This window comes from Lampetra planeri, chromosome 9 (assembly GCF_965212315.1).
Source record: "Lampetra planeri chromosome 9, kcLamPlan1.2.h2, whole genome shotgun sequence".
Classification (NCBI taxonomy): domain Eukaryota; kingdom Metazoa; phylum Chordata; class Hyperoartia; order Petromyzontiformes; family Petromyzontidae; genus Lampetra; species Lampetra planeri.
Genome location: NC_136115.1, coordinates 11244066 through 11261947, shown reverse-complemented (window position 1 = coordinate 11261947; position 17882 = coordinate 11244066). Strand labels below are relative to the sequence as shown.

General features: G+C 49.3%; 1 protein-coding gene across 6 annotated transcripts in view; it reads right to left on the bottom strand.

Moving 5' to 3' along the window:
• The window catches only part of LOC144720673 (rap guanine nucleotide exchange factor 2-like), a 232657-nt gene that overhangs the window by 144592 nt on the left and 70183 nt on the right, over positions 1-17882 (bottom strand). For all 6 annotated transcript variants that reach the window (XM_078597611.1, XM_078597614.1, XM_078597616.1 and 3 more), the window contains exon 3: positions 4335-4391. In XM_078597611.1, coding sequence (XP_078453737.1) covers positions 4335-4391 — 57 coding nt within the window. The remainder of the gene's footprint in view (positions 1-4334; positions 4392-17882) is intronic.

The window sequence follows — 17882 nt, the reverse complement described above, 5'->3', positions numbered from 1 at the left end:
CACTGAAAACGTTAAGGGGAGAAGGAAAGGAAACCAATTGTGCAGAGACTGGGGACTGGCGGGGAGACACCCCAATGGAGATGTTGCGGTCTACGATCGCCGAGACTACACGAAAGGGAGTGGCGAGGCGCGTGGTCTCCACTATGCTCCTTAGCTACGATCTGCGACAAAAACACAAGTGCCAACGGCTCCATGGACGCACGTATCAACATATCAGTTTGTATGAAAGATGCGATTTAGAAAAAAAAAAAGATAGTTTTTTGGTGTTGTATATATTGTGATAAAAAAAAAATGAAAATTTTTTATTGCAGTTTTTTTTAGAACACGATAAATCCAGACGTGAAAAAAATAACTATTACATTAAAAATAGGCAATATCCCTGTTAATATGAATTTTTGGTTAAGGAATATTTACATTGTTACTTTAAATAAACTACACTATAAACTATTTTTTATTTTACCAGGTAAGGCCCACTGAGCTATAGAGCTATTTTTCACAAGCGACCTGGCCACAAATGATAGCTCAACGTCGTGGCTTCTCATGTGGAAATTTATAGCAGCCAAATATTCAAAACGCAAGTTTCTAAATGTGGAGGGAAAAACCGGAAGACCCGGGGAAAACTCCACGCGACCACGGGGAAAACACGCAAACTCAAAATATACAGTAGGCGTCAAGTTCGGGATGAAACTCACGACCTCCTGTATACCAGGCAAGTTAGTTAACATCTCGCCACCAATAAAGCGCACATTGGACAACATTACCAGGATGCAAACGTATATCTGCGCTCCGACTAGTCCAATTAACCACCCAACTGAGACTCGGGTTGGCGCGGCACCTCGCGCAGCGCTCATCACCCCGCTCACGGAAACCTTCACACGGCGAGCAGCGGATCGTCGCCAAGGAAACGGCGCATCAATATTTTATCACGCATCAATGGCGAGGTGCATTGCTCTTTCATTCCGTCAGGCGTCACTCGGATGGCAACTGTTGTGGCTGCGAGCTGCCAAATGGCGATTAATTGGTGGTCTTCAGTGGGGACCCGGATTATTCACACTAATTACGGGGGCGGCCTTTGAGAAGAATCAGAACCCTGTTTGTGTGCTGCGCATAATCCGCACGATGCCTAATAAGGGCGGCACTGGGATTTGACACCGCTCGGCAAAGTAGGAGGCTCTCTCTCCACGCCCATGGAAGCCGCGCGTTAAATTCATCGCCCACACGGCTTACATGCAACTCGTGCTCTGCCCTCGGCCCAAAGACCTGACGTTTTATTTAGATTCCTAAACATTTTTACAGAAAGCATAATATTCTTAGGTTTTTTCTGTAAAGTCACGTAGGTAAACCAGTATATATACAAGGTCGGATCTCTTGGAATTTCTCATCTACTTGATACAGCAAGCGTGCTGTGATGGTTCCACCTGAAGACGGAAGCTTGTGTTGCCTCCGAAACGTCGTGATTTTTATTTTATTTTTATTTTACTTTTATAAATTTTAATGTTATTTTTTTACCTATGTGACTTTACCGAAAAAACCTAAGAATATGAATCCTTGCAGTCACGAAAGCTTCAAATCTAGAAGGAAAGCAAAATGTCAATCGAATCAAAGGGAATTGCTGATTACTTCCGAGGCAAATGCTATATGAATTATGAATCACCTCAACACATGCGGCAAGTGGTGTTAACATTTTTCCCACCCCATCCATGAACATAAATAACTTTAGGCCAAGCAACAAAAATCGAAATTCTCACATTGTCGTCTCTCATCGGGACAACACGCACAAGACCTCATGGAGGGTCCACTTGAACAAGAGTGCAAAGATTCACCCAGTCTTGACGGATAAGCAAATGCAATTATCAGAAGTTACTGTGAACAACACATTGCCACTCAGCAATGTTGAGGCTCCTTCCTGAAGTTCCTGCGTTTAATGGTTCATATGCCCCAGCGGCGGATGTCGCGTCTTATCAAGGTGGGAGGGGCGGTTCGTGGGAGGTGGGGGGGTCATGACCCATCCCCCCCACTCCTGGATCCGCCACTGATGTGCCTCAGCAGGGCGGAGCAGCGCTCTCAGTGTCTGAGAGGATCGAGTTCAGGCACACGCCTCACGGATGCAGTAGATGGCGCTCCAAGCCCGCACAAGGGCTCCAGTAAACCCAGCCCATCCGACAGAACCACCACCCTCTTCCCCAGAATCTGCTCATGTAAGACGGCCTGGCCTGCATCGTCTTCTTCGACAAGAACACGCGTCCTTCAGATGCTGCTGGTCGAGCTAAAATAACGTTTCCACGTGGCGTTGAAGCTGCTAGTAGCAGCAGCCGAGATAGTCCGCGTGTTGGCATCTGTGTTCGGGTGGCAGGAATTGATTTGTACCCAGATCCGGTGGCAATGTGCTAACTTTGTGACAGTCAACTGCATAATTGTGGCAGACCTTGGCTGACTGAGAAATATCAACGAAAAACTACTGAACTATTTTTCTTTTTCCAGGTAAACCCCACTGAGCTATACATCTATTTTTCAGAGGTGATAGCTCAACGACGTGGCTTATCACGTGGACATTTATAGCAGCCGAATAATCTAAATGTCTATATCACCTATATGTCTATAATCTATATGTCCGAGGTTGGTCTGTGGAAAGGGTGCAGACCCCGGTTGGGCAGAAAGTTCCTATGCCCACCTTCACCTCGGAGTCAAGTGGGGAAGTCCGTCGTCATGATCTCGTCACTTCGACCAGTCTGGGTTGCACGATTGAATGTTTTGCAGGTTCAATTTCGACTTAAAGCTTTCGTGACTGCAGGGATTCATCTTCTTGGTTCTTTCGGTAAAGTCATGTAGAATGGAAATAATAAAATAAAACATAATAAAAGAATTCTCACGACGTTTCGGCCACAACGCAAGTAGCCGTCCTCAGGTGAAGACAGCGTCTCCCCGACAGACCTGGTCTTCACCTGAGGACGGCTACTTGCGTTGTGGCCGAAACGTCGTGAGAATTATTTCATTATGTTTTATTTTATTATTTCCATTCTACGTGACTTTACCGAAAGAACCAAGAAGATTTTACAGGTTCCTTCGTGTGCTCGTTAATCCCTCGGCAGGCAGAGCGCCACACGGTAGCACAGAGCGCGCCGAGCACGCGATTCATTTTGATCTCTCTCCGTCTCCCCCCCCCCCCCAAGGCCCAGCTCACTACTAGTCTCGCAGGCCGCAGCCACACGGTCGGACACGTCACACACCACCGCAAGGGCCTTACACCTTACAACTCATTGAGACCGTCGCAACTCGCATAGCCACGTAAACGCAGCGTGCGTGTTGATTAACGAGCGGGCTGTTTTAAACTCACAGGGTTTCTGACTTGTGACACATCACCTGAACTTCTTTCGCACCGTACGTAGCCAACCCTGCTAATCGGTGGTGCGAGAGATGATATGTCACCGGAACATGCGAGGGGAGTGAGATGTGTCAGTGTTTATTGGCCACGGGACTCTGTTCTACATATCATCGTGGGGGGGGGGGGGGCACAGAGCAAGCTCTACTCATAGGCCCTCTCAAGGAGACTCGCTATACTGTTGCATACAAATAACATATTTGAATAGCTTTGAAAGAGAATCATAATTCTGTTCCATTCTATTGTTAAAACGCCATCGACAGTGAAAGCTTTGTTGTTGCGTGGACGTAAGGAGATTGCGTTGCTGGGAAGCACAGTGGGGTGCCTGCCGTGGGTCCATGCTCCCACGAGCCGTGAGCCCAAGAGGGAAACCGCTAAAAGGGGCAACGCACGCGTCAATACCACCTTACCCCCGCACCTCCGATTAGCACGGTTGACTGCGTACGCTGCATACGAAGTAAAGCATACATGCATGCATACATCACAACATGCCGATTTCTGCGTCCGCGTTTCTCGCACAGGACTGAATCGTGCACTTACGCACAATTTAGCTACGAAATAGCGGCCGTGGGAGGGAGGGGGGCGAAAGTGGCCGAAATGAGAGGCGGGTGAAGCAGGTGTCAATACCCTTTATCTTGTGATGCGCCGCACGTCACGTGGCTGCGGTGCAATTGTTTAGGACCATCAAACCGTGCCTGTTACACGACTAATCTTCATTCTAATCAATCTGAAATCACGGACGACCTCGGCCCTTTTGTAGGCAAAAATCGATAGGTTGCGACGGCCCAAAGTGTGCGCCGCCAACAGCCTAAGTAAGTCGGCAGCGCACACCGCTCACCGCACCCGGGATGTGCATTCCGTCACGAGTGCAAGGCGCCTACACCGCGTGGCAAGGATCCGAGCTTGGTAGCCAGAATTGTGCGTGCGTGCGTGCGTGCACGTGCGTCACACTCACAAGTACAGGACGTAGTTGGCTTCGTGCTGCTCGTAGCGAACCAGCTTGCACAGAGACCTGCAACAAGAGGAGGCCACGAAAGGTCACGTAAGCATGGTGGGGGGGGGGGTACAACAGAATGCACGCTGGCAAAACACCGCCCAAGTGTGGGTGGTTGTACAGGACTCGGCACAAAGCACAGCACATCATGTGGGCATGGCAGAGCACATCGCATCGAAGTGAGTGCGCCACGAGTATCGATCGTAGCAATAGAGCGCAGCGCAGCAACGGCCAAAACACACCAAACGTCCCAATGCTGAAAAAAGATTGGGATCACAGCAGCAACATCGCCCCCCTACTGCGGATACTTGGAAGGACCCTCCTGAAATGGCTCCTGAGACTCCGTGAGGCTTTCCTGGGTAAACGAGCGTGGTAGTAATAATAATAATAAGGGTTGACTTCCTGTGGCACGGAGTAATATTTGAGGCACATGCCACTGAAAGGCGCAGCATGGCATGAAACAGCGCGTGGCGTGGCAGTAACACAGCCAGTGCAGCCGAAGAAAAAAGGATGCGCAGTTTTGGGTCTCGGTGAGGTGTTTGGCATGCTGCAGTGCGTTAAGCGAACACAGCAACGCTGTATGAAGGCGCCCCCTAAAGAGATTAAATAGCCGCTCTGATCAGCATCGTAATAACGGCAAATTTTAACATTTAACCAAATCAAGGAGCCAAGAGAAAATAATGTAACGTGTTGCGGTTCACCGCTGAGAAACACTAATTGCCGTGTATCTGCTGAGGAAGCACCCCCAACAGGTGGATATCCGCGACCCCAGGAGAGGAGAAAAACGCGGCCGTCTTATGCGCGGCGGCACGGAGGACAGCTCCTCGCCACGCGCACGGCGTCGTGTAACTTCACGATAACGTCACAACCCTGGCGTTTATTTACGCGCAAATGGACTTTTTCAAGAGCAGAAAAGTGGTCTCCGGGCGACCTGTGGGGGCGAACGACCACGTCGCCACTCGGCCTGCAGCGCCAACACCCGGCCCCACACTCAGGCAACAGTGGCATGTTGACTACCGCCGCATTGCCCGTGGCCTGGAGATGGCATCATGTGGGTGGTTCATCACCTGACCCTCTCCTCACCATCACCTGACCCTCTCCTCACCATCACCTCACTATCACCTGACCATTGCTTCATTGATGTACTTTGTGTGCACCTTGTTTTTTTAAATATATTTTTGTCATTTTGAGGACCCAGGCCAAACGTGCAAGTGAGACACCCCTATCCTGACCTCTCGAGTTCTTACCCGTGGGTCAAACAACATCAACCTGCAACCTACAACACGACTTCACACGCGTCTCTGCTGGATATCGGGACGCAATCGCCGATCTCACTCTCAGGCTGTCAACGGCAGTGAGCGTTGGGATAATAGTTTCAAACATCCGGTCATGGGGGGCTCTGTGGGTCAGAGCGAGGGTCACGTCTAGAACGCCAGCACGGAATTCGCGCTACACATTACAAATGCCACATGCTAATTGGATAGGGCTCAACGCCGAGTGATACATTTAATTGGTTTTTAGCAAATCTGATAAATGCGTCGGTCCAAAAGAGGTGCCGTTCCAATTAATTTGGATTTGTCTGACTTTGCCCTCACTCATTGATGTCCCTTCACCTGGCGGAAGCCTCTTAACCCGATTAAAGTTACGTTTTACAAAGGAGATCTATTACGTGCAAAGAGTTTTTTTAAAAAAAAAGCATACATCTCTATTGCAAAATCTCTTGCTTCGACTTTTTGCACATCACAGGGCGAGACGTCAGCGAATGGCAGCTCACGCTCGTGAGTGATGACCGTGTCAGAGGCTACGGGCACAGCTGGAGCAGGGGTCCGGCAACCAGAATAACAAGAGCAACCATTTCTTTGGAATTCGGTAAAACCCCAAAAAAACTCCTCAATATTCCAAGAGCCGCAATGCAATGTTGTGAATAAGAAACGGTGGTCCTTGATAAATGACGTCACGAAGAAGCGGTCATTAAAGAGCCGCAATGCGGCGCCGGAACCACAGGTTTCTGACCCCTGGTCTGGAGCCCCCCCCCCCCCCCACAGAGATCACCATGGCAGCAGCAGCAGCAGGAGCAGCACCAAGCTGCCTGATGACTGGGCCACTAAAGTGCCTGCTCAGCTTCATCCTCTGGCCATAATTACATTTACTCTCTAATCGTTTTTTTTTCAAATCTTACTTTGCAGCAACGGTCTCAGTTTTTAAAACGTTCACTCTTTTCTTGAGTCCACAAATGCAAATCAATGTTAAATATCTGTGAGGGAGTGCGTGACGGTAACTTTGAGCACACTCTAGTATGTCGAAACGGCGAGTCCACATCTTTGTATCCAGGAGTTCTAATGACACCTCTAAGAAGTTCCATTCATGTGTATTTTGAAAGTTGACCTTGTATTCAAGGTCAAACAGTATTTTAACCACGTTACCCAATGACTGGTACAATTATATTTAATGTTTGGGTATTTTTAGGAGTTAAGCTAAAAGAAACTGCTAAAAGTGCCAAATTCCTAGACCATAATGTCATGTTTTCTAGAGCCGATAAATACATGTGAATCGGAGGATTGTGACTTTCCATTACAGTTGTTTGTAACTTTGTTTTATTCGCCGACTCCTGAGCATCATGGGAAATTCGTGTCCGATGGCATCAGGCGTGTCCGACAGCCTAGGATGTCTAAAACCCCTTCAGAGAATGCCCCGATGTACCCGGATGGGACGCTGCCTGGACCCATAGAATGCCCAGATGATGTGCGTGAGGCAAGCGGTGCACACGCAGTATCCGGCAGCGTCCCGCAGAGGGCCCTGTCCGACCATGGCAATGAAGCTCTTTTAAAATGGGCACTTGGTGCCAAGCCCCTGGCAGCCTCTTCCCATCGATTTAACACAAATTGATGAAAAGGAAGGTGGCATATGTGGGACACAGCCAAAGTGGGTCAGATGGAGAAATGACAAAGACAATTGTGTAGGACGAACGGAAGTGGAGAGAGGACGAGGAAGGAGACGGAGCGGCCGGTGGGACAACGCAAGACGTTGGATGGACTCCCGCGCGAGAGTCGCTGACGATTGCAAAAGATGGAAAGCGTCCATCATGGACATTAACCCTCCATTATGAGGATAATGCTATATAAACACACACACACAAGTAACCCGTCATGCCATCGCATATTATAGATGTTCTTTTGTAAGGCAGGACAAATGAAAAACATGGAGGTTTTATTATAGGTGCTTGTGCGCTCCTAGTTTTATTTCGTTCATTTCCAGAGGCCTATTTGCCTGGCAAGTGGTACTTGATGCTGGGATCACGAGGCTGGAAAGATTTGTTGTTGACGCTGTAGTTCCCTGGTCATACAAGTGTGGCGCAGTACTGATGCCCATTGGCAGCTCTCAAGCATGTGGTGAAAATTCCACGCTCCGATGGCGGGGCCGATATATATATAGGCTGGTATTCATTATGCGAGGAATTACATTTTTTTTTTAAGAATGTAGTTTCATGAAAATATCCTGTGACCAGAGGAGGAATGTGAAACAAATGTGTGCGCGCTTTACCCACACAAAGATTTCACCTTCAGTACAATGGGGATGAAAGTGAGGAAGGATCTTGGTTTGTGTTCAGACGGACAACGTCTCACACGAACACCCACCAAGCGTGAATTCTAAATTGGAATTTACGAGAAAGTGAGATTCGTGAAGTATCCCACTGCCTTCAGGCACTCGTGATATCTACTCTCGCGTCCTCGACACTCAAGCGCGCTTGCACGATAATAGAAACATCAACACTCGAGGTGTCAGCGCTGCCCGTGGGAATAGCCACGGATTGGTGAGAACTGAAATAGAAATGCGTGTGTGTTGGCGGGAGGCCGAGTCTCAAGACGTGGACCATTCGTCTTGAGAGCAGCCAGGATTGTTGACCAAGGGTGACACGGCAAAGCAGTCCGCTATAGACCTAGAGCCGCGATGAGCGACGACATTGTGCTACGCGGTTCTTGTTTGGGCGGCTAGGGGTCAACAGGGTCGCTGGACCCGGATGTAAGGCAGCAGGGGCCACCTTTCACGTGGAGCACACGGCACCACGCAGAGACTTGCAGGGACATGTTCAGAATCAAAATCTTTATTTTATACTGGAGGAATCCGATGAGCTATAAAGTTATTTTTTCAAAGATGTCCAGAGTCAGAAAGTTACAACAATAAACAAGACGAGAACACGACAGGAGTGCAAAGTATAGGAAAGGTAAACAAATCACAAAATAATATATATATCTATGTTTATTTTAGCAGGTAAATCCCACTGAGCTATCAGCTTCTTTTTTTAGAAGCGACCTGGCCACAAATGATTAGCTCAACCAAGTGGCCTGTCGTGTGGAGATTTATAGCAGCTCACGCGAGCGGCGGCGGTCTCCGTAAGCGCGCTAGGGTGGTGGCCTTGGCCCAGCGGTGCCTTCACACTGACCATCAACCAACGGTGAGCCATGCCGGCCGACTGCGTCGGAGAGCTGAAGGCACGCGCACAAACTCTCCTTTGGACGATGTCGAGATAAATCTGTGTACTAAATAATTTGGTCGGCTGTAAACAAAAAGTAGGTGGCCAGGTGGCGAAGAGGTCGGAATGCTGAGATGGCACCGCTGAGATCCTGGAACTCGGTTTCTCAGGCCAGTCACGTATGACTGTACAAAAAAATATCTCCATATATAGAAAAGGCAAAGTTGTGAATATGTGTGTCTGTTCAAAATGTTTAGCGTACTTCCCGACATGCAACAAACTTTATATTTGCCATGTGGGTACTTTCCAAACTGTACACCATGCAAAAGGAATAAAAAGACACTTTTGTGTTTTTTTTTGGGGGGGGGGGAGCTCAATAATGCATATACATTTTTGCACGGCAAGTGAGCTGTGACGTCACATCTGTCACGTGACCCGCGCACGTGGAAGCGTAACGCATTGTAGTGTAGTGGTTAGCGCGCTACGCTACGAACCCGGTGACCCGAGTTCGATTCCCGCTCACGGCCACCACCGGTGACGATTATTTGAACCGCTCCTGGGCCTCCCCTAGGTCGACTCGGCCTCAAACAATTAACTGGTGTGGTGTGTGAACATCGCCACTGGGGAGACAAAGGCGGCCGGGCGTGGTGAATCCAAGTCCCGGGCGAAGCCGGGTAATAAAGCTAGTGTCTTATAAAATGTGATTCTACAATTAACTTGGCTAAATTCCAGCTGTGATCATGAACATTACCCCCCCTCCCATTGGCATGGCGGGTGGGATCGTGCTGCCCTCTAATTTGTGGACTGAAGGTCACTTGAAAGCTTCTCAGTAGCAGCTCTTTGACGCCCACTTCTGTGGAACATTGGGTTGCACTGCTCTACAAGGGCTCCGAACATGGAAAATGATGTAAAAAAAAAAGTAAATAAATGCACAAGCTGTGTTTTGGAAGCTTGAGGATATCTGGTACAATCCATTACTCTCAGGTCGCCGGGTTCATAGCATCGTATATTATCAACTGTGCCAATGTGCAATGAATACAAATTGTCATGCTTTCAGCTTGTACATTTCATTCCACCCTGTATTCAAGAAAAGATGGCAAAATACCAAGCACGCAGTGAGCATGCTTATGACCATATTATGCACAGTGCATCTGATCTCATCAGATATCAGAAGCCAAGCCTGGATAGTGCTTGGCTGGGAAATCGTAGCAGCCTATGTAACGGGCATTATATAGGCTGCTACAGGTCTACATCAGCATGGTTGGCTAAGTACGGTGTGAAAGAAGTTCAACATACACAGTGGGCAGTGCAGAGATACAAATTGTTGTACTATACTATGCTGCCACATCTATGTTTTCCCACCTTCACCAATCCACACTGACCAGCGTGGTGAAGTATGGTCAAACAACACCCATGGCCCATGTGGCGTGGAGTGGCCTTGAACCTGGAGAGGACTGACACAATAGCTGTCCTTATGCCCAATGAACATACATAATCTGTCAACCCGTTCGGTTTACCCGTTTTCTTGTACAAGGAAATTGAATTTTCATGTCCATGTGATGGGACGTTGTAGGATCAACGTTGCGATTTATACGGGCACGGGGTGACCAATAAGGTCTGAACTGGTCTGTAAAAAGGTAGGCACTTATAAGGGGTTGACAGGTATGAACATATTTAAGAATCTCAAGACGGGAAAAGCAGAACATTGTGATTGCTCAATGGGTTAATGCTGCATTTAAAAAAATACTCAGTCGGCCTTTGTTCTGACTCTTTATACAAACAAGCACAGTGGCGACTCCCAAACAACGTTCATTTGAAGTAGCAGTCAGATATAGACAACGCCGTAACCTAAAGCACCTCTATTAACTATTTTTAATTTAACCAGGTAAGGCCCACTGAGCTGTAAAGCTCTTTTTCAGAAGCGACCTGGCCACAAATGCGAGCTCAACAAAGACAAACACGATAAATTCACGTTTCTAAATGTGGAGGGAAAAACCGGAGGCCCCGGAGAAAAATCCACACGACCACGGGGAGAGAGACATGCAAACTCCAAATAAACAGGCGGTCAGGGTCGGGATTGAACCCACGACCTCCTGTATACCAGGCAAGGTAGTTCACATTTTGCCACCTCTGGTTGCTCCACAGCAGCCACGGGGCAGTGCGCTAGAGGGGAGAGGGGGCAACACGGCACGATCGCTGTGGAAACTCAGCAACAGTAGCAGTCATCTCCACCCACCCTCTCCTCCCACGCTTATCACTACCCTGTGCTGCGCGTTATCACCGCTTAGCTCTGCCGTAGATAATCCCCTTCGCCAACACCTCCCTCACAGCTACCGTTCCAAACCTTCCTCCGCCGTGCTGTCGAGTGACACGAGCACTCGGAGATTTGCACATAGCATTTTCACGTTGCATTGTGCATCCAATGACATGCTCCTAAATGCAATATCCAGACGTTCAAATCAATATGTTTGGTTATTACCTTGCAAGTGAAAGCTGTGGATGAGTGGCATTGATGAACAAAAGGTTTGTACCGATCGGCGCGCTCAGCCTCTGATCACTGTGCCCATTACTTTATTGTTTGCACTCGTGTGGCCAAGACTCACAAACACGTCGTTGAAGCAGATTTCACAGAACCTCATTATTTAGCCGCTCGCCCTGCTACAACAAACAACTAAACAATTTTTTTTTATTTTAGCAGGCAAGGCCCACTGAGCTATATCGCTCTTTTTCAGAAGTAACCTGCGAAGCAGCTTATCATGTGGGCATGTATAGCAATCAAATACTCGAAACACGTGTGTCTAAATGTGGAGGGAAAAACCGCAGGACCTGGAGAAAAATCCATGTGACCACGGGGAGAACATGCAAATTAAAAATATACAGGCATCCGGGTCGGAATCGAACCCACGACCTCCTGTATACCAGGTTAGGTCGTTAACATCTCGCCACCGTGGCGCCCCATGCGGAATTTAGTCAAAGTGAAGAACATCCCAAGTGGGCTACGGACAATCGACTCGCTGCACTGGAGAACCGATCTTCACCATCGATGGTTGCCCACATTTCAACCCAGGTAATTGGCGGCGCCAGCTCCAGGATTCTGAACCTTGTGCCACCCGGCCACCTGAGCTCTACGAGTCGTGAATAAGCCGGAGATAATATTCACGCTCTCAACTGCTTTCGCAAATGCTACTTATGTTTGTGTGTACCGTACGTAGCCAACCGTCCTAATCGGCGGGGCGGGGGAAGGACAACAAACTAAACACAAACAGCAATTCTAAAGAAATTAGTTTTCAATCTCGATGATTTAAAAGTGCATAGCTCCAGTGGCTTCCTAATATCAGAAGGAAGAGCGTTTCAGACGGTCGCAGAAGCGCATCTGAAAGCGCGCGATGCAGTGACCGTCTTTGTTGACTGGCCAGCCAAAAGCCGCTGCGAGGATGACCAGAGTTCGCATGATGATAAACAAACCGCACACCCCATTTTAAACTTGGAGGAGTGCGAGTGAGGAGGCCGTCTGGCATAAAGGGGTAGAGAGTGCACTGAGCGAGTGACTCTGAGCTCATGTAATCTGGGAAGCCTCATCTAGATTACCACACTGGCCTAGTTATTGCTTGTTACCTAGTCACCAATGCCCGCACCAAAAAAAACCTCTTCTATTATTAAACTTAGTTCTTAACTCAATCTAGCCGAGGGCCCTATTGTACTGCAACGACTTGTCGGATGATGGACGCATGATGAAGCGCCGTCTCGTCTTGTTGCTGGTCTTCTATTCCTCTGGGGGGGGGGGGGGGTCATTCTTTTGGGGACCACGTCGTGCTGCCATCTGCTGTAAGGCCATGTGACACGATTCCAACAATACCACACCATTGGCAGTAAAAAAATAATATTGATGTTTTAAAATTGTTGGCTCAAGAATGTAAAGTAACGAACTAAAATGCACCTCTGTGATGAAACAGCCGAGAGTAATGCAATTATACCGTCGGTACTTAAATGTTAATTGAGTTTGCCATTTAAGCCGCTTGTGTTCTGATGGCAAAACAAGACAATAACTGGATTATTTTGACACGGCATGCACGATGCCTTCAGCGATCGCTATCTCGCAGCCCTAATACGTTCCACCAGTTGCCAATGTCACGGCTCCGCGTGATCTTCACGGCGCCACAGTGAGGAGCCCTAAGATCGGCCGCACACCAACTGTGCCCCAATTGCAGCAGTCATTGGCATCGTGCGCACGTTCCCATTGAACCACGGCTTCTGCTGCAGCCCGAGCAGGGGGTAGCACAGGGCAGCGGTACTTGTTACGCAAGTCACAACGCATCATGTCGTCGATTGACGCGGTTTCTCTCTTACGCTCAGCGTGGAACCCGTGCATGTGACACAATCCATCTGTTTACGATTCATGAAAGTTATCTGCTCGCGTTGGATTCTCGGCTAACGGGAAGCAAAAAAAACAATACAAACGGGGCGGTAAAAAGTAAAGCGATCAAGAAGAGAATTCGGAGGTGGGGGGGGGGGGGTCGTGTGGAGTGCACCAATGTGCACGGCACACGACCGCGCGTGGTCACTGCGACGTCGAGCAAGCGAGCGAGCGAGAAACCGCCGAGCACGGTAGCCACAGAACCCCCGCGGATGGCCCCCCCGGGAGCCGCGGCGATACGTGCGGAGATGTCCACCGTGAAGAGGAACGTTTGCGGGCGTAGTGGACGAGGCTACGCGTTCACGTGGCCGACCTTGCGGCACCCCGGACAAATTCACGAGCAACACCGACACTTTCTTTGGCAGCTCGCTCGATGCTTTCCCTCCTTTGATGCAGGTTTAACCAACACTGGAGGCGCACCGATTTGCATTCAAGAGCAACGGTGCCAACGCGATTCAGTGTTCAGCGGCCAATGCGTCATCAATTCCAGCATAAAACGTTATACAACTCGGATGAAATAAAGCTCTAATGGTGGATCCAGGCATGCTCTCAAGGTGGACTTTCGGGACCCTGTGACGATATCAAAATCACACGCGATTGTCCTCCCTCCCTTGGTCTCATTCGTGCCGTCTCTGTTACTAAGTAAATGTGGTATCTCGGCAGTCGATCATTGGGTGACAAATGATTCGAGTGAACTTCATCTGAGAGAGGTAAAATACGACTTGCAAGGGTCAGCCACTCTCATGAGGCACAATGGAAAAATTAAAATCTCCTGCGTGCGACTGCGGCTACCACCTCTAAAACGTGGACCACATAACCTCACAGCACTGCCCCCAGATACACGATGGTGGGCGGGTGGGTGGGTCTGCAATTCACTAAATCTCAAACAATAAAATGTATTGGTCGAAGCGTTTGCAAAAGATTCTCCAATACAGTAAGTTGCCCTTCATTCATTGGCCGCACAAAAGACGAAAGGAAAAGGCATTTGCACCAAACAAATGGCACCCCCTGAGCAGCGCAGCTCAAAAAACAAAAATGACATCCTCTCAACAGTGCCAAACGAGTCCACATGCATTCCATCAGCTCGGTCGGCGCATCAGCTCATCAGCTCAAGCACGCGGTTCATTTCACACTGGGGCTATTCGCCCGTAAATACCAGGATTCCGATCCACTCGCGCAAGACAGAGAATGCCTGTCATTCCGCATGCATTCCTGCAAACCTGGAATAGTCCCCAGCAACGCACCACCTGCCAACGTTGTTTGAATAGTTGACACGACATCGGCAAAGTGTTTCTCACAATAAACACGTCCAAAGGTGAGAAGGAAGATCGCTTCACAGGACGTGTCGTCACGTCCGCCAGGGGCAATGGCTCTGCCGTCTACAATTACACGAGGAACGCTCGTCACAGTGTTTGTAAACACGTACCGCGCTGGGCAGCATTAGTCACGTGGCTACAACGCGTGCGAGCACGCACACATCAGGTCACACAAAGCCTCGCGCGCCGGTGATGTCACCGCGATTGCATGGACAGCCTTGTGCCGGGCGATAACACTCAACACGGCACGCAATGTGACGCATTTCACTGCGGCTGCGCTTGTGCCGAGGGTCCGCCTTTGTATTTAAAACGTAAATTTACACGTTTACTGACCTCCCCCGCTCGGTTGGTTTCAGTGCAAAGCGCCCGATTGTGCTCGTGCAATTGCCAGCTGTGTACGTGCCACTTCGAATGACGCACGGGTCGAACAACAAACACAGCCTCCACCGGAAGGACGGCAAGCGGTGAGAACTCATGCTCAGACGGGAGAGTCTCCTCCAGTCAGCGGTGAGACTCATGCTCTAATTCTCAATGTCACATGACCACCAAAGGCTTCGGCTACACTTTACTCCAACCTGCACTGAAAAGAATACGTCCGAATGACCGCGCGGGGCCATCACTCTTTCATTCAAGCAGAGATCGACAAAGTGCCGCGTCACACGCATCAGCTGACAAATGACGGGGGGGGGGGGCCCACTCGTCGAGGCCTAGAGGCAGACACGGGCACACGGACGGGAGTCGGCTCAGATTTGACCAGGTGTGGGGCGGAAGTTCTCTAAACCAGCTGATTGTTGAGGTTGTTGATGCATACTCCCTGGAGAGCCAAGTCCCGGAATCGCCGGGTCTGGCCGGAGACAATGAGCTGCTGCCTGCAGAGCGCAGCGTGCACCACGAGTTTCTGACCCCATCTGCGCGGAGCCAAGCGTTCTCCCATCGAACGTGGTTTCACGATTGACAGGCAATAATTATAGATATCATTATTATTCCTTGACAAACATCTTATATCCTTATATTTCACGTCACTGCTCAGAAAGTCATGTTCTCAAATTGGGGAATGATATTGTTAACAGAATCAACAAACCCCAAGTGGCCGTGTGAATTTGTTCGCGTTTGCCACGGCAGTCCAGACAAACACCCCGGTGTCATCCTGGCCATATGCCCACGCGTGCCCGCTCGAGCCTAGTGCTGCCACTGTTGAAAACTATAAAAACTTAAAAGTTCAGATTTTATCTTAACAGGTAAGGCCCACTCAGCTATATAGCTGTTTGTTTCAGAAGCGACCTGGCCACAAACAATATCTCAACAAAGTGCCTTACCATGTGGAAATGTATAGCACCCAAACACTCTAAACGCTTGTTTCTCCAGGTTGTTTCTACAGGCGTCAGGGTCGGGAACGAACCCACGGCCTCCTGTATACTATGCGAGACAGTTAACATCCCGCCCACCGTGGCGCCCCAAACACGCGAATGACGGGGAGAGCTATGAAAGCCACGGAAACCCACGCGTTGATTTCCACCGGTACAGCTCAAGCAGACCGCGCACGGCACACGGTCGCGGTGTTGTTGCCGTGCACTTGTCACCTACTGGACCAACCGGCTCAAGCCAGGCCAAGCACATTAATTCATGGCTTTGGATCCCTCGCAGTCTCACGGGCAAAGCAGATACACAGACACGCTCTTCACGCACACATTGTGTTTAAAAGAGGGCAAAGCCTCCAAAGGTTGAGGAGATTGCCTTGTACTGGTTAATTTTCTCTGTATCCATGGTGCCAATCAGACCGCGCTTGTTCCCCTCGCACCATTAACTGTGCCATTAGGGAAGCTGCCGCTGCTGCGATAACGCTCATTAGGAGACGTATCCAAGAGGGCTTTGCAATCTGCCACGGAAGCCGTGCTCGATGATTCCCTCAAAAAACCCTTCGTCAGTGCGGTGCCCGGGCTGCCAGGGGGAGGTGCGCCAAATGGCAACGCAAAAAGAGGCACGGTGACCCAATTATCAGGCAATATCAATCTGGACATTAAAGGTTCTCCACCACACCACCTCGGACCTTCCTGTGCCAACGACGCAGATGGCCAGCGCTGGTATTCCACACGAGCCTCGCAGTGTCGCCATCAGTTGTGCGGCAAAACGACATGAATATTTATTGCAGCATTTGTTCAATGCGCTGCATGTGAATGCCGAAAGCAAGCACGCGACCACGCGCATTGGATGATGTGGCTGATACTGGAGTTGACAAGTCAGCCACTGTCACCGATTCACAGGTACCACTTGAGCAGCCGTGTATGCAACGACTACTTCACTCAGCACACTGGACCGGAACTGATGGAGAGAGACCACGTGAAGTGGCCAGCATGAGCCACTTTGCTAAAATTAAATGGCGTATAAAAAATAACCGTTCAACAATTTAGTGTTTAAAGACCAATCCAAAGAAGGTTTTTTTTTTAATGAACCTGTTGTGTCACACAACGAAAGAGGAGAACCGTCGGTGTGTTTTGATAAGGATGGCATAACGGAGGGGTAGAGAGGTGACACACACACGGCCGGGGCTAGGGTGTCACGTTTTAATTGCGTGTTGACGTTGGCAATCGAGCGCCGAGCGACGACGACGCCGTGTGAGGGTCGCGCGCTGGGGACCGGGGATGGCGCTGCGCGAGCCGCGGGGCGGCCCAGCGGCCAGGGACGTCGCCGCCGGCGGCGCCGGGAGCGCAGCCGGGAGCGCAGCCAACGCAAACACGAGAGACGACGCCAATTTCCGCTTTGAAACTCAACAGTGATCATTTTTCCAGAGGAAACCGGTTCTCCGACGCGTGTAAACCCCAGGTAAAAAAAAATACGACTACGGTTTTATTGCTCTGGCATTCAATTTCCACCGATTATCGAAAATAAAATACTTTTGTAAAACAAAGCCTGAAGGGTCTGGATGGTTTGCATTTGTTGGCTGTCCTGAGCTAACAGTGGAAAATTTGACATTGTTATGGCGAGGACCAGTCCCTCCAAAGGACGAAACCACTGTTCGCTTCCCACCAATGGTGCCAACCTGGTAGCGATGGTGGTGGGCTGAGTGAATCCCATCTCAGACGTGAACTCAAATTGATCACTGGGGTCTGCCGTACATCGGAATATTTAGCTTTATTTAACTGTATAATGAAACTACTGCGACAATATGGCGATAGCTATATATATAAAAGGGAAATTTGTGAATGTGTGTCTGTTCGAAATGTATAGACCTTTGTAAAAAAAATTGGGGGGGGTGGGGGCGCAATAATGGATATATTTTGCACGCAAGTGAGCGGTGACGTCACATCTGT